This window comes from Artibeus jamaicensis, unplaced genomic scaffold, assembly GCF_021234435.1.
Source record: "Artibeus jamaicensis isolate MK-2021 breed Jamaican fruit bat unplaced genomic scaffold, CSHL_Jam_final contig_233, whole genome shotgun sequence".
NCBI lineage: Eukaryota > Metazoa > Chordata > Mammalia > Chiroptera > Phyllostomidae > Artibeus > Artibeus jamaicensis.
Window position 1 is genome coordinate 31,015,631 of NW_026521486.1, and position 24,096 is coordinate 31,039,726.

At 37.7% G+C, this 24,096-nt stretch overlaps 1 protein-coding gene across 2 annotated transcripts in view; it reads left to right on the forward strand.

Annotated features, from left to right (window-relative positions):
* PDE3A (phosphodiesterase 3A) overlaps positions 1-24,096 on the forward strand; it is a 272,742-nt gene that overhangs the window by 197,313 nt on the left and 51,333 nt on the right. For both annotated transcript variants that reach the window (XM_037136661.2, XM_037136662.2), the window contains exon 3: positions 22,394-22,651. In XM_037136661.2, coding sequence (XP_036992556.2) covers positions 22,394-22,651 — 258 coding nt within the window. The remainder of the gene's footprint in view (positions 1-22,393; positions 22,652-24,096) is intronic.

Below are 24,096 nucleotides of genomic sequence, written 5' to 3' on the forward strand. Positions count from 1 at the left end.
CTAGCCATCAGAGAGATGCAAATTCAAACCACAATGAGATACCATTTCACACCAGTCAGAATGGCCATCATATACGAATCAACAAACAGCAAGTGATGGAAAGATTGAAAAGGGAATCCTAGTGCACTGTTGGTGAGTTTGCAGATTAGTACAGCCACTGTGGAAAACAGTATGGAATTTCCTCAAAAAACTAAAAATGAAACTGCCTTTTGACCTGGCAATTCCACTGCTGGGATTATACTCTAAAAATCCTGAAACACCAATTGAAAAGGACCTATGCACCTCCATGTTCATAGCAGCACAATTTACAATAGCCAAGTGCTGCAAGCAGCCTAGGTGCCCATGAGTAAATAGTGGATCAAAAAACTATGGTAGATTTACACAATGGGATACTACACAGCAGAAAGAAAGAAGGAGCTCCTACCCTTTGCAACAGCATGGCTGGAACTAGAGAGTATTATGCTAAGTGAAATAATCCAAGTGGCAAAAGACACATATCATATGATCTCAAGTATAAGTGGAACCTAATGAACAAAATAAAAAAATGAGCAAAATAGAACCAGAGACATGAAAACAAGGAACTAACTGACAGGGCTTGGAGGGGCAAGGAGGAGGATAAGGGAGGAAAGAAGGGGAAGGGCATAGTTAAAGAACAAGTATAAATGACCTATGGGCATGTACAACAGGGTGGGAATTAACTGCAGGGAGGGGTAGCATGGGGACGTGGGTAAGGCAGGACAGGGTGAGCAATGGGGAAAAATAGGGACAACTGTTATATAACAACAATAAAAAATCAAAATAATTTAAAAAATTTAAAAACTACAATAATAAATACATATAAGAGTATTTGAAAGCTGTACTCACAAAAGAAAGGAAGAAGCTCAAGATGCTGTTACAGAGATGTCATATATTAAAATGCTTTTTAATTACCATCAGTGGGGAGAAAAGAAAAGGTTTGAGCAGAGAGCTCAAACCTTCAAACCTGTGTTCCTTAGGTCACTTTCTCCCTAACTCTTACCTGAAGGCATTATATGATACACTCACCAGGTGTTAGTTTTGATGGCAGTAGGTCTGTGTATCATGCTGAAATGAGAATCATCCAGTATAAATAACTAAGGGAATTGGAAGATGGGGACTAGAAATGCTTAAAAATTAGCTCCTGTCTTTTGCCATTTTGTCAGTGGCAACACATTACGTGGGTGTTAATTAAGACTACCAGCTCGAGAGCTTTGCAAACCTACAGCAGTTTTCTGTGTGCCCTACTATGCTGCAAATAAACAAAAATGGCCCTTCTACCATTCCATGCTCCAAATGCATATACAAGCTCAGCCATGAATAGTTTCCAGATATAAACAGTAGAAGTAGAATTGATGAGGAATGTGTTTATCTCATTTTAATTTCACTTTCTGGTTCTTCTTCAGGTTTAGGGGAATCTAGGAGGTCATGGTGAAGGTTACGAAAATTTCAAGCAGCACGTTTTTGCTTCCTCTGATCCCTTTTCTCCACTCAGCCACAGGGCACAGGGGCCCGGGTATGGGCACGGTCGGAGTCTTGTATCTGTGAGACTGAGAGTGAGAGGTGACATGAGGTCACGAACAAGGAACGTAAAATCAACACTAAAGAATCACACTCAGGAGAAAGGAAGTATCAGGAAACACAATCCAAATGGTCAGGGTGATGGGATTTAAAAAGGGAAGGCTGTAAATATAAATCACCAAATCAGACCCCAGGCAGTATCAGAATATCATGCAGACGAAATCAAGATTATAAATTTATTTGTATATAAATATTTCATACAGTGTATATATACTTGGGCCTAACTCTCAAGAGTATGCGAGCCATGACAGGTCTGTTACAGGTTGTGTTCACATGTCCCCAAGACCAAACCCTGGGAAAGCTGTCGTGTTAACAGCAGTGTCCTACTTTGCATGTCCTAGCTCCTGGTCCACTTTGAAAGTACAGAGCACTTGTCCCAGGCATAAGTGTTGCCATTGTTGATGGGACAAGGGTCATCATTTATTATCACTATTCTGACATGTTAAGGTTGATCGAACATTGCTAGAATTAAAACAGTATAGTCCTGAATGTAATTCCAGCTCATCTTTGCCATATTAAACTTATCCCCACCAAAGTCTTGAATCAAGTTCAGGATTCATTCATTTACCAGCTATAAAAAATTATGTTCTGTTATTTCCCTTAATTATGAAGTAAGTTTTTGATTGCTCACTAGGAAAATATTGTGTATACTTAGCAGTGGTACAGTTCAAAGATAGTATAAAACCACATAGATATATACTTTGTTTTGAATGTAGTATTATGACGAAGAAGTGAATAATCAATTGTTAAGCTAGCTTTGATTCAAACCACCATCTAATCTGTCTGTAGTGACATCATTTTTTCTATCAGAAGCAGTTAATATACAACTTTTCAGGGCCTGGTACCTCAGCACTCAAGCCATCATCCTCAACGTAATGACATTTACAAGGGAGGAGCCACAGGGCCACCTTCATCCGGACACACAGATAGAATCTTCACATGCCTGAGGCAAGTGGCCAAGACACGTGCTTGTTTGAGATCAGAGGCAGCAATGATGACAGGCTGTTCTGGGCTGAGTCCCATGAGTCTAGCTGAAGGCGCTGGAAGAGATATGATTTATTTTCTCACTCTCAAAACCTGTGTACTAACTTCATCTAGAGAATTCAGGCTTTAAAGAACATGCACTTTAACTTATCTCATGAAAGACTGATGGATAAACCAGATGTTCATGTACTCATTTTTCCTGAGAAATATCATTGCCAAATAGATTATAACACATATTGGTTGTTCAGTTTTTTTGTCTGTTTGTTTTGGATTTTTTTTAATTAGGGAAGGCTACATAGGCAAACAATTCAATGAATAAATCAATGTATTTTTTAATTTGGTAGATGTTTTTATGCACCTAATGGGTATCATACACTGTGATAAACACCAGAGGAAGAGTTAAAAAATACACAGTCTAGTGCTAAAGAAAGATAGGCAAAAAATCATTGCAATTCCAGTGCAATTATTGACATGTAATTAGGGTGTTACAGGAGTAGAGGTGATGGGTAGCTAACCAGCTTGGATGGGGTGGGAGTCAGAAAAAGCATTTGGGGAAGAATTAGTGGTTATGGAGTTGTAGGAATAAACCAAGTGAAGGTGACGGTGAGGGACGGAGGGCAGGGGAATTTGTCAAGATGTGTATGATTAAAAGTAGTGTGTGGAAAACATAGAAATTAAATATTTGGGGGGAGCAGTAGTTATGAAAAAGGTGGCACGTTATATAGGAGGTAAAAATGGCAGGGCTCAGTGATTAATAAAGGAAATGAGGAAGGGGAAACTCGTGTTTCTAGTGGAAAACTAAGAGATTCCATACTCAGAGAATCCCATTGGCAAGTTGGGTTAAGGCAAAGTTTGGATGCTAGCCTTTGAGAAGCCATGCTGGATGTCTTCAAGGAGTCTGGTAATGGGTAAGACTCTGTGCAAAGGTTTGGGGCAGGAGATGGCTCAGGAGCTGTGAGCTGGAAGTGATGGTATGATTTTCATGAAAGTATGTGAACAAATCTAGAAAGTCATGGAGTGAAAGGAGCAGGGGGCTATGGGGTGAAACCTAAGGAAATGGCTTTTAAAATGTTGAGAGGGATGAATAGTAAGAGGAAATTCCAGAAGAAAAAGAATGTTCAAAGGAGTAGGAAAAGGGCTAGAAGGGCATGGTATCATGGGACCTGAAGTAAGGGAGGTTTTCAGAAAATTGAGAGTCATCAGTATGACCTTTATGTAGAAGTTCCATGATGCAGAAACTGAAAAGTATCCTTTGAATTTAATAATCAAAACCCACTGTAATTGCAAGTGTTTATTCTAGAAACCTGCTCAGTGGAATGGGATATGAATGGAAAGCAAGAAAATTAAGACACTGAATACTAACAGTTCTTTTACAAATGTTGGTAGAGATATTGGATGGTAGGTGACAGGGGTGTGGAGAGTGTGGAAAGAATATGCATTGAATAAGAATATAGGGTATCCTAGCCAAAGAGAGACCAGAGTACTGAAACATGTGGAACCTGGATAGATTTGTATGCAGAAAATAAGACTGTATTATCAGAAGTCTGCTTTGGGAAGTGTGATTTCAGAGTAAAGAGACATAAATGATGTTAATGGCTATGGTCGTCTTGCCCTTAGCTTACTGTGTCCTTCTCGTTAGAACTTCCTCTGCTGGCTTCTTTTGAAAACTCAGGAGGACCAGTTAGGAGCAATGGAGTTACACTGAAACGAGCCCTTCCTTTGCAGCTATTCCTTTCTAATCTTCCTTACAGAGATCTTTGCTACACTAAATGCTCCATGGCAAACACAACGTTCATTATAGCATCTTCAGTTTATGCCTGACATTGCAGCACAGATACCAATATGTCACTCAAGGGAAAAGGAAAACATTCACAATCTGACATGGGTTATATTTGTGGAAAGTGGTGAATCTTATCTAGTCTTTCAAGACTTGAGTAAGAGGCTTTCTTTTTAAGCTTCCCAAATCTGAAGGAAGAAAGGCTATCATCTAAGGGCAAGCATATGAAACAGCTATATGCTGATTACAACGGAAAGCTCAAAAGACACTATTTGTTTTAAGGAAGCAGAGAGATTGGCTGTAGATCTCCAGGCTTGCCTTTCTTTGAAGGTACAAATGATTGACTTGCACTAAATAAAAGGAATTTAAACATTGTATAAAATCCTATAATGTACACAGCATTGAACTATTAATACTATGCTAGCAACAAGTTCATTTCTGTTCACTCTTCTTTTTTCCCTTATTCTAGTATTTTCCAGTAATGCAAATGAGCCATTACCACAAAGAAGGCCATTTCTGTCCGGTGTGTGCCTGTGCTTAAGTACTAATGGGAAGGAACCTTGAATGTAAGCATCAGGCCACATAGTCTAGGACCAGTGAAAGTCAGGGAGAGTCATTGGACAAGGAAATTTGTCCAATCTGCTTTTCCTTTCCATGTTCTTTTTATTAATTGCTTATGGGAATCTGTGTTTGTCAGTCAAGAGAGTGTGTTCATTGCAGATAGAGAGCTGCCTGAAGTGATGTGCTACTTAGTAGGAGGTGGTGGGGATTTGTAGGGGAGCCTACGAATGACTATAAAAGGTCCAGGTAAAGGCACACCTTCCAAACTGATTACAATGATCGAGATTCTCTAAACTTAAGAGAATTATTTGTAAGAACAGCATATTATGTTAGAAGGCAAAAGTCATGTATTTAATAATTTTTTTTATTTCAGTTCTTACAGTGTGCTGAGTACTAGATTATACAAAAGTCAACTAACAGTATTCCTGCTCTTAAATTCACGACTGGGCACAGAATTTGGTCATAAACAATTAGCAATAGCACAATATGAAGATAAATGTTGAAACAAAGTACTATAGAGATTTTGAAGCTAAAGTAATTAATTTGGTGTCAGTTTGAGAAAAAAGCTGAAATGTTTTTGAACTTCAACATTAGATTTTGGTCATTTATACCATACACCAGAGAAATGAAGTCCTAGGCAGAAGTAGCACCATAAGTAAAGGCATGGGTTTGTGATAGCATATTTGAGAAGATAATCCAGGATATTTGAGGAGGAAAGACATTGGCAGGGTACATGGAAATTCAACTGAAAAAGGGGTTACAGTTTAAATATTAAGACACTTAAAGCCACGCCAGGAAGTTGAATCTCATTCTGTACCCTTGGGAAACCATCAAAGAAAATAACAAAGCAGCATGTTAATAAATCTGTATTGTGAAAAACTGAGTTTGTGGTGGAAAAAAATTAGAAGAAAAACGCTGCAGCTATCCTCATGTGAAATAATGAGAGATGGATTAAGGCAAGGATGCAGGGCATTTGAAGGAAGAAGCAGTTGACAGAGACTCCTTGGTAGAACTTTCCAGATGCCGTGACCAGTTGGAAGTTGGAGGTGAAAGTAAAGAAAGTAAAAAAGTTAGTAAAGAAAAAGAAGTCAGGGTATCCAGTTTTGGTGATTTTATTGTTAGCCAAGAAAGAAGGAACAGAAGAGTTCAGGAGATGGAGGTGAAGTTGAGGAAGGAAATAACCAGAAGACCCCTGGAGTGGAGCTGTCCAGAGACAAGAACACAGGCCGAGGCCCAGAGAAATGATTACTGTTGAAGCTCCAGCTTCATGGGTATTCATTGTAATACAGGGTGAGAGCTGGAAGAGAAGGGCATGGATTTGGATGAGAAAGACAAAACAATAAAAAAGGAGCATCCGTTAAGGAGGAAAGAGCCAGTGAAGCAGAGTTAGTACTCAGAGCGACTAGAGAAAGCCAGGCCAGGGCAGAGCCAAGAGAGGAGGGGAGGCTGTAGTGTTGGGAGAAGGAAGACACAGCCAGGTTGTCTTGAGAGGTTTCAGGTATTGATTGCATTTGGTAGGGTCTGTTTTACATGGAAGAGGCCTAAATCAGGTTGCCAGGAATGGGAGATTAAATGTCTTCATAAAAGCCTGTTAAGAGAGAGGAGAGAGCTCTCTTTCCAGTTATTTTAAGAGATTAGAATTTAGAAAGAATAGATAGCACCTTAGATGGGGGTCAGTGAACATTCTCTTTCCACCAGGGGAATTGCTAACATGTTCTTAGGCTGACAGGAGGGAGAAGGGGAAACAAAGAGAGCAAATAAGACAAACAAAAGAACAACTATGCTGTCCATATTAGAGAGATGAGATTAAAAATACAGAGGTAGGGGACAGGTATTAAAAAGAATGTTTCACTGAAACAATAGAGAGGGTATCAAGAGTTATGAAATCCTATCTACATTTAGATATGTATATAAAGCTAGATTAAAATTTCTAGTAAAGGACTGGATAATTTGTGTATATTTTCCACCAAGAAGAAGTAGAGAAAGACAATGCATTTAAATTAGTTAGGCATCAATTTTGCTAAGCATGATTAAAGTTGCAATGGGAGGAAAAAATAAATATAAAAAGATTATTATCTCTAAGAAGCTCATAAAATCCATACATGTATAATAAGAGTGTGTTTGCACAGGAAGACTTTTATGAATGGCATTTTGATTTTTACAAACCTCATTAAAGGTCCATGGCACGTGCTAATTTGCAGTTAAAGGACAGATACGGATAGTGTGCTGGGTGCTGGTGTTAGAAGTGATTTATTTGGCTGGAGTGAAACTGGCCATCGCTCCCCTGGCAGAGCTCTCAGTGGGATATTGGGATGTGGTGAACCCAGGATAATCATAACTTTTACTGCTGTGCAACATTCTGAATATAATAAGACTATAACTGAAACTAGTCTCTTATGAAATTTTATTTTGGTTACCACCTACTCATCTACTAATTACATATACCTTTGGTAAAATTTTATTCTATATTAGTTATTTCCAACCATAAGCAAAAGAAAACTATACTGAGGCTGGATGTAGCACTAAAGAAATGTCATCTATGTTATTATCTCTCATAATAAGAAGGCTCCATCCATGGTCAGTGAATTCATGGCTCAATGATGTAGTAGTTGACCTAGGATTTTTTATTCTCTCTACGTCTACTTTTGATACCGTTACACAGTTGGATTCATCCTAAAGCTGATTCCATCTTTGTGATCCCAAATGACTGCTAGCAGCAACATTATTTTCTTCTGGTGGGAGGGAATTTCCTTTCCTAGAAGCAGTAAGCAAAGCTCCTCTGTGTCTCAATGACTCACATGACCAAAGCCTTTCCCATCCTTGACCAAACTCCTGGCCTCAGTGGTGGAATCCTCATGATTGCTGGGGACGTCAACCACAACAGCCATGGCATATGCTTTGAAGAGAGTTCAGAACTGGAGCATTTTGCAATGTCTTGGATATATTCACCTCGATGTCAAAGTGCTGCAGTACTCCCTGGGGCAACTGCCAAACCTGTTGATTGATCCGACAGTCACAAGACCTGCTTGATGGACATTTGAGAAGCCATTATATTCTTTTGTGCCAGCATAGAGTGTCACTCACAACAGAGACACTATAGTAGTTTCAAATTATTTGTTAGAAATATTGAAACCAGTAGGAAGACAATTTGAATGTATAAGTATATACATTCACTATATATTTGTATATTTTAGTCTTTAGTTTGCAATAGTCTTTAATGCTTGCTTATTCATCTCTGTGGGATATTTTAATTAAAATTCTTGTACCATACTTCCGTCCTCCTCCCTTTTTTAAGATGAAATGAAACTAAAATGGACTGAAATGATAGCTAATGAAGAATTCACTACCAGTTTCTCCCTAGAGTCTTCCTCTTTATCTCCAGAAAAAAATTGCCCACATTTTAATCAACTATTTTATTGATCTTTTAAAATTATAATCTTAATCCCTGAAGTTATTTTGTCTTCTTGGTATACATCTTTGTATTAAAGAGTCTCTACTGAATCTCAACGAACTGTTGGCCATTTGTGTTTCTTAAATATCCCGTCATTGCTATACTAATGGCATATGGAAGCATTCACTGAACTAACAATTATGTCCACAAGGAAGATTACAAATTTAGGACATAAATGTTGAGTGACTCATTATTGTAACTAAATGACTCATTTTCTTACCTTACACAATGTTGCTGAATGTGAGGAGTTGGATACCAGTATAAGATGCTTCTCATGTATTCCTGGATGCTCCTGCCTCACATCTGCTTATTAAATATCCTGGCAAGCTACTGGGGGCCGCTGACCCAAAGATAATTGTATTTATTATCTGAATGCCTCATAGCATTATGAATATATAATAAGATTATAACTGAAACCAATTTCTTCAACCTAAGTCATTAACCCAGACTTGTAGACAGATACATTATAAAATTTTATTTTCATTACCACCTAAAAGGAAAAATGAAGGCAGATGCTTTTCTATTAGCAACAGAAGTCCTCACGAGAGCCTGCTAGCTTTTCCTCCCAGGAGCAATTTTGACAAGAGGTTTGTCTTAAGCATGGCAAATCAGGAAGAAGAAGAAATGGCATTCTCTTGATGGAGAAAACTTAGAGCTCTTCCCTGAGGCTTAGTTCTGGTAAGAGTCTAATTTGATTTTTACAAAGGATGTGAAGGAGGGGAGTACACCATGAATTCTCAGTTTACTGGTGATGTTAGTAAGTCCCCCCTTGATAACAAGAGCCTAACTGAATAAAGATTAATGGAAGGAAGTGTTTGCAAAAGTGACCGAGCGTAACACATCCGCAGATGTTCATACCATCATAATGTAGGAACAGTTACCCAAACTACAAATGGCAGTTTAGCATTGTAATTAACAGTGGAGATCCAGACTGCCTGGGTTGGGATGCCACCTCTGCCGGTTCTTATCTCTGCAACTTTGGGCAGGTTACTTAACCTTTCGTGCTCTGGTTTCAAACTTGCATGTTTGTAATGTGATTTGTAGAGCTGTGAGTTACCTTCTGGAAAACTGAGAAATGATATTGCAAACTTTAAAAATATTTTACACAAATCTTCTCTGTATGCAAAATTGATCACAGATAAGCTCACCTCCTTCCTTAAAACCAGTTAGCTGGAAGCAGATGCTCAAGTACTCTGAGAGGCCAGGGAATCTCAAGTTCCCTGCTCTCCATAGGGGGAACCAAAACTGAAGAGCCCCAGAATCCATATTACAAAGTCGAGACCTCATGTTGGAGCCGTGAGAGTTCTAGGGGCTGCAGGTTTTGAGGGAGACATCAAAACACCTGAGGTTTCTGTGTTTGAGTGGTGCATGCTTCTACCACCTATCCCTACTCCTTCTCACACTTCTCCTCCCAGGAGAATTCATTCTCTTGTGTTCTTTACTCCTCCTTGGAAGAGAGGTATGGATGAGGATGCGATGAGAAGGGATGCAACTTGGTTCAGGGTAGCCCTTTTCCATGTCTGTGTGGAAAAGAAGTACATGGCTGGATGCAGGTGTTTTGCGTCCTGCATTTTGAGGAGCAACTGTTTCCATTTTGAGAAACAGCTTCTTTCACTCATCTCACAACCTAAGGCAGCAGTGATGCATCCTCAGTAGTGATTTTTTAACTGGTGTGCCACCAGAACTTTCAAAACATGCGATACCTCTCTTCCCTTAGGTTGTCGAATAAAAATGACAAAGAGCTAGTGCAACAATAGTGTCTGTTGTGAATAAGTCAAAATCATATCTATATTTTCATTTGATTGGCAAAAAAATTATTTTTAGTGTGCCGCAGAATTTTAATAGATTATGTGTGCCACAAGATGAAAAAGGTTGAAATGTGCTGATCCACAGGGCGCCCTCAGGTTCCTCTCTTATCCTCTGATCCCTTTCAGTCCCTTGAACGTCTTTCTCTAGACCATGCACTGCATGAGGACAGCAGCCCCATCATTCATCCCTGTAGCCCTAGCCAGAGACAGCACCAGTTAGCCAGTAGATGTTCAGTTAGTATTTGCTGAATAAATGAGGCAGAAATGGGTGTTTTCTAATGCCTTCATATTCCTTTTCTCAATCACACCATTAATAAAATGTATTTTTTTCTTAAAAATATTGCAGTGTATTGATCTAGGGTGCATTTGGAATATAAAATATGCTAGTGTAACTATTATTAAGTGGTTGAATAAGCTTTTGTTAGGTACGGCAGGAATTTCATCACTTTATGGTGTTATTTCCCTGGAAAAATTCATTCTAGGTTCAAAAAATGGTTTACGAGAGTTTCTGAAATGTGATCTATCTATAACTCTGGAAACCTTATCACTTGATTTATGACATCTTTGCTTAGTTGTAGAAACTGGAATTTATTGAGTTTTTAAAATATATTTATGAAGAGTTTAATGTTGTATTAAATCAATTTGGAGCTATAAAAGCATCCACTCACCCTTTCTGTTGTTTACAGTGTGGAGGGCTACGATTATGGTAGACTAAAAAGAGAACATTTTGTTAGACAGTTGGTCACACCCAATATAGATTTTACACACTCAAGTGAACACTCTGTATTTTATTTTGTGAGGGCAGGAGCACTTGAAGAAATTTCTGAAGGAAGGAAATGAGAGAATATTGTGGACAGAGAAAAGAAGACTATTACAGGAATAAATACACTGCATTTTGTTCAAGTCCCAATATCAAATCACGTTATAAGTACAATAGATTTTCCTCAGTGTTCCTCTCACTCCACCCTCCTGTTCATTTATGCCGCAAGTGTCTTAGATTTGCATATTTATTGTTGTACAGACTCAATCCGTCTTCTATACCTCATCTTAATCTTCCTCAAGTACTGTTCAGTTACATCATTTTCTTTCTCAGATATCTTTCATCACTCTATTACCATATGATAGAATTAAAAAAAAATTTGTCCTTCATGGGAATTTGAAATATAGCCTCATATTTCCTTTTTAGCCTTATTTTCTGCTAATAAAAAGCAGAATCTTCCATGCCTGAAACACCAGTCTACTAATGGACTCCTACATCTTTCTTTCTCATGCAGACACCTCCCCCCACATACGCTCCGACTTCAGGCTTCTTCAAGCTTTGCTGCTCTGTCCCTCACCTTCTCTGCACCTCTTCCTCCACTTCACCAGGATCCCCAGTCCAGTTTTCTTTCTTTATCTGGCAGACCCTTTCCGGTTTTCACTTCTTTGCCTTTTCATGTATAATTTCATGCACAGTCATTCTCCTTTGTATCTCTAGCCTCGACATTGTCTACATCACTCTTTTAACTGGGACTCATGACTAATTTACAGATTAAATAAAAGTCAAAGTATTAGAACTCCAAGTTCTCATTTGCAACTTTTTATTGTTCCTTCTCTCTGTTACTATGGGAACGGTATCCCCATTGTAAAATGTTAGTCCCCCCCATCTTTGCTTTCTTATCTTGGATCTTGGTCTTTTCATCATCCCATTGTCTTGGTTGCATTTTAGATGCCTCACATGGGTGGGATGCCCCTTTACCATTGATGCTTGCTCACTGGCTCACCAGCTCTTTTGAGTCTGTTTTCTCTCTAGATAATCACATATCTCTGTCTTTCATTTTACGGGTAGTTTTCACCAGATAGTTGCCTACAGTGTCTCCATGTTCACATCTTCCTTTCACCACTCGATTTATTGCAGTGTGTCCTCAGTACTTCTCTGGAACTGCACTCTCCCATGTTACCAGTGACCTTCCAGATACGAAACTAGTAGATACCATCATAATTTATTAACCTCTCAAATCCATTGGTCACTGCTGACCACTCATCCGATCTTGACACAAGCATTTCCTTGGCCCATTTAACCCTACACTCATAGCTTTCAGTTGTCCCTTTTCATTTTCCTTCACAAGTTTCTCTTTCCCCTGCCTTTTAAATGTTAGTATTGATTATGGCTCTGCCCTCAGTCCACCCTCTTTTCTATGCATATATTTCTACAGCAGTGTGTCATGGAAATGGCTCTATCTGTTCCATGGATATGCCTTTGGGTATATCCCAGTCCCGATGTGTCTCCTGATATGTATCTTGAATCATCTTGTGAACATCATATATTTACTGAAAAATGAATTATCAGCATCCACACCAAATCTTATTTCTTATTCTGTGATCCCTAACTTAGGAAAATATTCTCAGCTACTCATCTGCCCAAGCCACAAGCCTGAAAGTTTGCCTGGCTCCTTCCTGCACATGTATTCATTGATAATGTCACCACCCCACAGAGGTTGCTCATTGCCCTGAGTAGTTCATTAAACCTCTTGAATTTGGCTCCTGATCCTCTCATGATCCATCCCCTCAATCTTTTCAGACACACCATTTTCTTTTTTTTGTGTTATTTAGATGTAATTGACATAATATTGTAGTTTTGAGTGCACAACATCCAGTATTTGTGTATATGGTGAATGATCATCACAATGCATCCAGTTGATATCCATCAACCATACACATTTACACCCTTTTCTTATGATTAAAACTTTTAAGATCTATTCTTGTAGAACCTTCCAAATATACAAGACAGTGTTATTAACTACAGTCACCATGCTATTCAAAGACTTACCCTTTTCAACCTGAAGCACTCTGTATTTCCTTAAACTTTGTCCTTGAAGGCCATTTCTTCTCTCCTTCCAGTCTTTTAAAATTTTCTCTTTTCCCCCCAAAATTCTTATTTGTATGCACTAATTATCTGCTTACACTTTTCATATATGTGCCAAATTATAGAAAAATATGTAATGTTGCTTTTTCTAGTTTTATTACTTCTCCATGTCAGTTTCACTGTTTTCTGAATAGCACTTATTCTAGAATCAGCATCTTAAATATAATATTTATTTATGACTTCAGTATTACAATAACAATTCTCAATATTCTTATTTAAATTTAAGATTAGTCCATGAAATTGTGCTGGAAGGTTAAATGATTTAGGGCGGCTCCCAGAAAATTCAGTTATTTGTTTTAAAGAACTATATTGGCCACTGTAATTTGCCTTTTAATTTGTTTAAGGTGAAGAACTGGAAAGAGGAAACTTACTTATCGATGGAGATTGGAGGTATAATGCTTGTGACTCCACTCATTCCTAGTGTCACTGAGTGCCTGAAAACGTGCCAGATACTAAATGAGGCTCCAGGGTTAAACTGGTGAATGAAAATTAACCTTGCCTTTGTCCTCCTCACTCTGTCAGCTGCAGAGAGGAAGACAAACCTTCATCAAATGATCACACACCAAAAGCTGAATTGAAAACTGCCACAAGTGCTAGGACAAAGAGATTCTGCGAATACACCTAAGAATATGTCAGAGACGCAAGGTTTCTCGGAAGTTACAGCTCCCTGGATTTGTCATTTGTTTTTATTGTTGATGCTTCCAGCATATGAAGTACAGGACTGCCCCAACAGGAGTTCACACAGAGACCACTTTGCCTGCTCCAGTAGCAGTACAGACAAGATCTCCCAGATCAGCAGTAGTTGAAGCAAATCAGTAGCACAGGTACATGCCCCGAGCATCTGGTGATAAATAACACAAGGGGGAATGAAACAAATGCTAATGAAGGCTCACAAAATCATTCTGTGAGAATGCACATTCTAATAATTTTTATGAATATTTTAGTCATGGCAGATCATTACACGTGGAAAATAATTTAAGTCAAATTGTGCATGAAAATGGACAATGTCCACCGTGTGTACCTTATAGAAATGGGGAAAGGGGACAGAACTGAAATGTTTATTCAGGGGGATCATTGCTGATGGGATCCTGGTTTCACTTTAACCGTGGTCCTGGGAGGTATAACACAGTTTTTTGTCTGTGTTTTTTATTTTTATTGACACCTTAAATTTTTATTACTTTCTACCAGTAGACTCATGTAAGTTATTTTTTTCTTTGTGTTTTTTTTTATGTGAAACAAGAAACTAACCTCTGCCTCTTAATGAGAGAGCAGCACTCATTCAAAAAATGTTCAGACAGTTCGAGTTCCTTCCAAAGGCTGAATACTGCCATCTGTCGTTCACTGAGGTGGTTTTGAGGCTAAGCAAATACGAACCTCAAGTTCGATAGCAATTTTTAAAATTTAACAGATAAAAGACCATCAAAATTCATTAACTCATGAGTCCATACTTATTTCATACATATTTAATTTTTCCTATAATGTTTACAAACTTGTGCTCAATCAGAAAATCCAGTTTCTTCTACAAATAGAAATGGCAATGCATTTTATGTGCATAGCAATCGATACTAAACCGAGCCTCCCCACCTCACCTGTGCAAGCAGTGCCAGGTGCAGTTCATCATCGGCTTCCTCCTGTCTTTGCCAGCCACCTCACCCTTTCTAATTGAAGAAAGAGAGAACCAGCCTAGAAGTCAAAGTACCTATCTTCTTAGAGGTATGGGTGTTTACTAAAGTTTGCAATTTAATAAGTCTATTTTATTTCTTAAATAATAAGACAGTATTCTGAGATAATTATTTTTGAGGCTACTAGGTGACTTTGCTAGAGTCTGGAAGGTACTTAGAACACAAGCAGAGGGACAGTTTTAACAGTTTTGGGCTTATTGGCAGATAGGTTATATAGGGAAATGTGTGAGGACACAGGCTGGGCACAACATCCCATCTGGTGATATGGAGCGCTCTTTGAACATCAAAAGAGAAGAAAGGAAGGAGTTCTGGTAACTGCTGGAGTCTGTTGCATCTCACATCTCAGTGGGGCCAGCCAACAGAGGTGTTGCTGGAGAGCGGTCTGATGAAGGGCCCTATATGTTTTTCTCCTACTGTACATACATATTATCTTAAGGGGAAAATCCAAATGTAAACTCATATTCCCTGCCAGAAAATTAAAATAAGCAAACATCTGCTTCCTTAGGGTGGCACGTAGCCAAGGTTCAGCCTACAATGAGTTACTGCAAAATTTTCACATGATTTCATTTTTTAAAAATTTCCCAACCAACTTCAAGTCTAAAGTTATAAACGGGTGCTATGAAAGTATAAACACATAGGCAATTTTGCTGGCTCTGAGGTCAGGACCAGTAATACTACAAAGATCCTGTACCGAATGCAGCTCATCTTCTAAATGAAATGAGTACATAAAAGACCAAGATACTACTCTTCCTGATATCACGGACAGATAGCCTCCCAGAGGGAGATTTAGAGGGTGTGGGGCGGTGGCAAGCATGTAGGAGGAGACAGCTCACACAAAGCCATCAGGCATCTTTTCCCAGCACTGAGGACCAAAGTTGGGTAAGAAAAGTCCCAGTGACTCTTCCCTTTCATGTGTCATCCCACCCACTGTTTATTCCCCTCTTATCCCCAACTCCCTTTTCACCCTGAGAATGTTCTTCCCATGCTGTTTGCCTCCCAGGGTGCCTCCCAGGATGACTAAATAGTAACAAAGAGTGAAAAAAAAACCCTTTCAACAATGGAGCCACGATGCCTGCTTGGAGAATTCCTTTCACATACTGTGTTATAAATCATACCAGTGCAATCAACCATATTAAATGAAACCAGGACTTTTGTACAGTTACTTTCTAAGAGCCTAAATTTAATCTCAGACATAATATGACTATATGGGAGTTAGGGAATACAATCTTAATGACTTTGTTTACCTAGAATAAGAAGTGAAAGTGTTTCAGTGTATATTTTTGTTGTTGCTGTTGGTAGAGAAATCATATCTTTTTGCTGCCTTCATTCATGATGAAACTACTGGCCAGTGTTAAGTAGGAGATAGACAAACATGCACAATATTCATCTCTTTGTACACACAGTTAATTCAATGCAATGATGATGATGATGATGATGATGGATGATAATGGTAGCAGTGATCTGTAATTATTTGTCAAACATTTTGTGGGCCAAGCACTCTCCTAAGGTCTTAATGTGCCCGGTCTCATTTAATCATGAATAATACTACAGAGCAGGTGTCATTTTTACCTCTTTTTAAAGATGAGAAACAAGAGCTAAGAAGATAGATGACTTTGCCCTGGCTGGTGTGGCTCCATGGACTGAGTGCAGGCCTGGGAACCAAAGGGTCACTGGTTCAATTCCCAGTCAGGGCACATGTCTGGGTTGCAGGCCAGGTCCCCAGTTGGGGGCAGGTGAGAAGCAACTGCGGTTGATTCTTCTCTTCCTCTCTTTCTTCTTCCCTTCCCCTCTCTATAAACAAACAAACAAACAAACAAACAAATAAATCTTTTAAAAAAAGAAGATAGATGACTTTCCCAAAGTGCCAAATTTCACATTTGAAATACAAGCACAGGTAGTCTGACTCCAAATGCTGTGCTCTTAAAGGCCCCATGTACTACCTCATAAAAATATGATATTAGTGGATGAATAAAAATTTCACTCTTATAACTTAGTTCTTTATAGCTTTGATCTCCCACTTCTCACATATACAGCCTTTGAAATTATATGCATGATGAAAATGTGCACTTGTATCTTTTCTCATCCCATGTGCTAATTCTTATACCAGTTAGGACCAGTAGTTGGTCTATTAATATAAGAAATTTTTAAAGCAATGAATTATAATAAAATGACATTTACTGGACCCCTAAAGATATATTTGAACTTAATATTCAGGCTTTCATACATCTCCAGATGAAGAGCCAAGGGGCCCTCTCTGAGGTATGCTGGCTGTGCAGAGCGGTGGTCATGCCGCTGGGTATGGCTGCCGGTGTCAGATTTTTTTTTTTACAGTGGAAATGACTTGACACTTGAAAGCATTCTGAATTGAAAGTCTTTCAAATGTGCAATCATTTTCTATGTGAATCTTTATCATTGTTTCTCCCCTACTTAATATAACAGAAATCGATGTTAAGGCCAAGAAAATCAGTTCTTTTTGCTTTAACATATAAAACTGCACTTTCCTCCACTGTTTATCAGACTTAAATTCCAGATTGTCTATTTAAAGGTGGCGATCCAAATTTGGTTGTCATTTAAACAGTGCCGGGGGAATTACACTTGCATTTTCTTAAATGTTAAATATAAATATTTCTATTATAAAAAGAGCCTGCAAAGTCAAATGTTTTATATGTGTGGTTACTTTATTTATTTTTTTTAAAGGAAAAGATTTGTTTGATCATCTGCTCCATAAAAAGACTCAACTGTAGTTATATGCTTAGGATAGTTCATTACTGCACTCAAAGATGATTTCAGGCTGTTAACCTAAGACTTTCCTTTAAAGTAACCTTCAAATAAACTTTACCTTGAGTAAAATTCACACCGCTATCTAAGATTTCACAAGTTAAATGAAGTATTTCCGAGTATTATTTGGTAGACTTAAGAATTTAGTGATATCAATGGAAGTTGAATGGGTGTGCACTGCATTCTGTGAGAGACACTCCATGGCTTCGTATTTTGCATCATATGTGAAAAAACTCTGCCATCAACCAAAGCCCCTCTCTCCTAAAATTCCTTAATGGTGACTCTCTAAACGTGCCTGCATCTTTGTTACTTACCTGCTGTTTATTGAAATTGCAGCCAGTCTGTCTTTCAGTCTTCCAGCATTTTCTCTGTGGTTAATCTTGGCAGCTGTGTAGCAACTGAATCTGATAGTTGGTTTTAGATTTCATGCTTCATTGAAGCTTCTAGTTATTTGAGCCAAAAAGTGATAATAACTTCTTGTGTGTGATACAACTTTTGACTGTTATACAATTCTATTCTTGCATCAAAACACCAGTAAAGCAAAGAGTTGATTTAATCATAGTAGGGAGAATTTGTCAACGATAGAAGTGTTCGCTTTGGTTTTCTAGCCAAGTCCAATATGGTAAATGCTTCTTATTGACTTGATTAATGATTTTATTTTTACTTCAAGACCTTTCCTTTTGCAAAATTCATAGCATAACTACTATTGAAATATGTAATGTGTTTATTTTCTAAATTTCTATGTTAATACTGACATTGACTTGTGAGGATGGGGATCTGTTTTTATTTCAAAGTTCAAATTTTTAAGTATGTAAGAAATATATCCACTACCTCAAAAAGAGAATGTATTATTTAAAAAGACATAAAATTAAAGGATATAGAAAGACTTGTTCTCTCACCAATAATTTATTTAAAATATAATTTCTTGTCAGTGAAGATGCTCTACATTTTTTCAGATTTGTAAGCTTTAAATACTAAGAACATTTTGGGATGAAGTCTCTAATTATTAATTATTAGAGCATAAACTGTATATTTCCTTGTCAGGGAATCTGAAAATGTATGCCCTGGAAACACAGCTTGACTTAAATTTTATTTATTTTTTTTTAGGGAAAGTGTGCAGTCATTGTTAGTTTAGCTTTTTTAGAACAGCATGGGTAGCAATAAATATAACTCTCTCAGAAGATCACACTGAGTTTTTCAGAAACATAATAATTAGAGATGCACTTGAAAATACATATTTCTACAAGAGAATGTTAACCTAGTGTGGCTGTGTTTCTCATGGACATTTTTGAACTTAACAATATAGGTACGTAAGTGAAATATACTTAATTATATATCCTAAAACTGTTACCATTATACTACATTTTGATACTGTTTTCTAATATATATTTAGGACTACATATAGAGAAAAACATAGCCCAATGATTAAATAAAGCATAAATACAGATATATTTAGGGACATAAAATGAAAAAGGTTAGTACTTATTTTGGTACACTAGGACAGCACTTAAGCTGTAGGATCAAGTATTTGTATCTGCATCCCAGCATTTCCACGTTCCCAGCTATCTGATTCTGATTCTGCCAAGTTATTTTTTACTATTAAGAACACAGTTTAAGACATAGGAAAAGATACTCAACATCAGTAATCATCAGAGAAATGCAAAGTAAAACCACAATGAGAAACCACCTCACACCTGTCAGAATGGCTATCATCAATAAATCAACAAACAAGTGTTGGTGAGGATGTGGAGAAAAGGGAAGCCTCATACACTGTTGGTGGGAATGCAGACTGGTGCAGCCACTGTGGAAAACAGTGTCAAGGGTCCTCAAAAAATTAAAATGGAACTGCCTTATGACCCAGTGATTCCACCTTTGGGTATATATTCGAAAGAATCCAAAACACAAATTTGAAAGAATATATGCCCCTATGTTCATTGCTCTGTAACTTACTTTTTTACAATAGCCAAGCTGTGGAAGTAACACAAGTGCCCATCAATAGAGGAGTAGATTCAAAAAGCAGTGGTACATAAATACATTGGAATATTACTTGGCCATTATAAAGAACAAAATCTTACCATTTGCAACAGCATGGATGAACCTAGAGGATATTATGCTCAGTGAAATAAGTCAGTCAGAGAAAGACAAATACCATGTGATTTCACTTACATGTGGAATCTAAAGAATAATATAAATTTAAAAAAACAATGGAAACAGACTCATATACAGACAACAAAATGATGGTTGCCAGATGGGAGGGTCATTGGGGAACAGGGTGAAAAAGGTGAAAAGGTTGAGAAGTACAGGTCTGTAGATTCAAAATAGTCATGGGAATGCAAAGTACAGCATAGGAAATATAGTCAATAGTATTGTAATATATAATAACAATGTATGGTGCCATTTGGGTACTGGAACTATCAGGGGGAACACTTTTTAAAGTATATGGTTGTCTACTATGCTGTATACCTGAACTAATATAAACTGACATTGATTATAAACTGTAATTTAAAAATTTAAATATTTTATTAGTGGTATAAGACATAATCATTCTATATGATACCCTTACAGAAAAAATATTTATTACTTATAGTTATTATAAGATTGGATATTTTCATGAGTGTTTTCATAATTATTTTTTGATTATAGATAGTAATACATATTCACTCTTTAAGGCACGCTTTCCCCCTACTGAATGATACATGTTTCCAAGTAATTATTTATAGATCTACTGACATCTTTTAAACAAGTACATACTATTTTATAATATAGTTATAATGCAACTTTCTTTTTTACAGTTTCTCTCTTGAAATGCATTTATGGCTACATCCTTTGGTTATTGTTATAAAAACACTGTTATACCCATCATGTCTTTGTCCTTATATTTTTACATACTTGTAATTTTTCTTTAGTCTAGATGGCTGCATTATTTTACTGGTGTGTGGGACATATACATGTAACCAACAAATAGAATGTTGTTCTATTCTATTCTTCAAATATGTTGAATTATTTTTTATTTAATTCCTATTCCCCAAACTATTACTAATACTCAGTGCTATCATTTTTTTATTATCATACCATTTTGATAAAACATAAACAACTTTTGCTTAATTTGCATTGTAAGTATTAGGGAGGCAAGTAGCTTCCTACGTATTTGATTATTTACATGTTGTTTTAATTATCTCTTCCATTTACCCAAGGTGGTCTTTCATTGATTTTTTAAAAGCTCTTCGTTTGGGTATGTTTTGTCTTTTCTGTGTGGCAGAATTTTCACACAGATGGGTCTTTACCTTTGCTTACGGTAGACTTTCCCATGCAGAAGTGTATGCATTTATTTAGATATGTCACATGTTTCCTTGATAGTTTATGAAATCATAGTATTTTTCATATTCCAAGATTACAAATTAGTCTCATATACTTTCTTTTATGGATCTTATAATTTTACACAATCAAATTTTTAATCTTTCTAGTTTATTTTTTAACTTTGTTGTGAAAGAATGATTAAGTGTTTTTTTTCAAATGAATAGCCAAACTATTAAGCTCTTATTGAAAAACTCCAGAATTATTGTTATAATTATTTATATCCTTATCATTATCAAGCACTTAAAATTGCCGATACATTATAAATGGTTTACGTACGTTATCCCTTTTAATTCTTATCACTATTTTCTGAGGTTGATACTATTCCTACATCCATTGTACAGAGGGAGAAATCACGGCGCGCAGGGAGCTTAGTAACTTGCCAAAGCTCATGCAGTTAGACATTGCTGAAGTGAGAATAGGGATGTAAGTAGCCTAGCTGCAGAACCCGCACCCCGATCACTAACTGCATTACGCAGCTTAAAGTTATGTAGATTCATTGTGCTGCATACTGTGACAGCATTGGGACATCGAGGATGCTCTGCACGCTGTCTTTCCCTTCATCTTCTCTCTTTGCCTAGACTCTGCCCATGCTCTTCGCTCTCACACTCTTCTGCCTGAACTCTGGCTTGACCAGAAGGGTGGGGAATGCCCTGTCCTCTGTTTGGTGGGGCGGGGGCCGGGGTGTTTCATTACAGCAAATATTGAGCAGTGAGGAAGAATGTGACAGATGTGTTGTAGAGTTCCAGAAGTAAAATTTCTGTTCTTACCAACCACAAAGAGAGGGACCATTTGTGAATTTGGACACAAATTGAGTTGCTTTTAGAGCATATCTCTAATAGTAGTTGAATAATTACCACAAACTAGGGTAAAATATTACTAAAATTAAAATTGTATAATAGTATTTTCAAAATGAACATTTTTGATAATTTTTACATTTCCATTTAAATGTTGAGCTCTTTTTACATTGATTTGAAATATGTTTTTCAAATTCTCTGAAACATCTTATCTTTTAAAAACTAATATTTATCTTTTTGCCCTGGCTAGTGTGGCTCAGTAGACTGAGTGATGGCCCGTAAACCAAAGGGTCACGGGTTCAATTCCCAGTCGGGGCACATACCTGGGTTGCGGGCCAGGTCCCCAGTAGGGGTCACAGGAGAAGCAACCACACACTGATGGCTCTTTTCTTCCCTTTATCCCTCCTTTCCCCTCTCTCTAAAAATAATTATTTAAAAAAATAAAAACAGATGTTTATCTTTTTAGTATCTTTAAATAAATTCTTACCTCTCCCCAAATTCTAGCATTAAAAACATGTGCCATGAACACAAATATGGCAGAAGCCATGGCAAAATTTGAAACAGAAACATGATTTGAATGTTACTCTACCTCAATCCAAAGAGTCACCTCAATCCATTTTGCAGGAAAAGCCCAATTCTTCACCCGTGCCTTCAGACGCAGGCCTCCCCCACCTGACTGTCCCTCTGTTTGGTGTCTCAGTCTTCAGGAACCAGTATCACTGTGGACATTGCCGTGATGGGCGAGGCTCACGGCCTCATCACCGACCTCCTGGCGGACCCTTCCCTGCCCCCCACTGTGTGCACCTCCTTGCGGGCGGTGAGCAACCTGCTTGGCACCCAGCTCACCTTCCATGCCATTCACAAGCCCAGAATGAATCCTGCCATTTCCTTCAGCGAAAACTATACCTGTTCTGATTCTGAAGAAAGCCCCGAAAAGGACAAGCTGACTATTCCCAAGGTAAGTATGGACACACTAGTGGAAAGCTTAAACTGTTTCTTTGCCCTTCCAGGTCTCTTTCTCGTCACTTCAAACACATTTGCTGATTTATATCAGTGACTCGGTGAAATCATGGTGGAGAAAGCAATAAGATTTTACACATAAAGACTTCTGTCCTTATACTTCATAGCTTTCTACAAATCAGAATATTACAATTTCACGTCACCTTTTTAATTCAAACTTTCAAGAAGTTTTTCACTTCTATATGCCAGATTCTGTCATAATGGAATAAGGTTACGGCAGCGAGGAAGAAAAAAAACAAGAAGAAGAGAAGAGAAAAGTCCCTGTTCTCACTCTAGTGTAGATTCTGTTTAATATCATTGTCTTCTGAACATGAGGTTTCCTCGCTGTTTGCCTTCTCAGTGTGTATGCTTCACAGTATCCTAATGCCTTTCCCAAACCTGACAAGATCTGAACTCAGAACAGCTTTAGTTGAATTTGAATTCTTTAAAGTAAAAAATGGTCTTTGTGTTTTGTATAATTTTTTCACATGTAAGATGTAAGAATTTTACCGAAGTAAGCAATAGGGGATATCCTGCACCCTGTTTAGACCTTACATTAGTTGAAAAGAAGTCACATTAAAAACTAAATAAAAATAATTCAAATTTAAGTGGTCCCTGATACGTTCTGCACAGTAATCTATCTGGGGAAAAAGCAGCCATCCTCTTGAGGTGGTGATCAATCAGTAACATCGGAGCTCTTGCTATTGTGCCTCTTCATCAGGAATGTTTCTTCACACAACATTGTCAATGTAGTGATTATGTACTTTCCCTCCAACACCTACTTCCCTGAGAAGGGTATGGCTCTTCAAGACACGGCCATAAAGAAATGGAAATGGAGAAAGATTAACTGATGCCTTTGGCTCTCAAAACTGATATGAAGTCAGTGATAGATTTATAGACAATAATCCTGGTATTTCAGTGCTTGATCTTTTCTCTTGCTATTGAATGACCTTCTAAGATGGAAATTCAGATCGTTGAGAGGCATTGAAAACTATTTAGTATCAAAGATTATACTTAACTTCTCAGTAGTTTTCACCATCTTCACATAAGTAGACAGCATCTTTGTAAACCATGCTTACTTGATTGGTGTACTAGGAATAGCTAGCCACAAATACAAATGGGTTGAGATTCTACCTATAGTAACTGTTGCTGCAGTGATAGTAGAATACCTTCCCTTTAATTTTTAGGTGATGCTCATTCTGGTGAGCTCAGAATCTCGCCTCGGTGCTGATGAAGCTGTTACATACCCCACTTAGGATATGAAAGGAGAAGAAATAACAGAGAAAGTTGCAGGTCAACCAGCAAAGTCTTCTATAAGGAGGAGTTTTTACTGATGACATTGCCCAGATACCTGATGTCTAAGTCACATTAACCACAAGAGAGGTGGTGTATCTTGGGTTACAC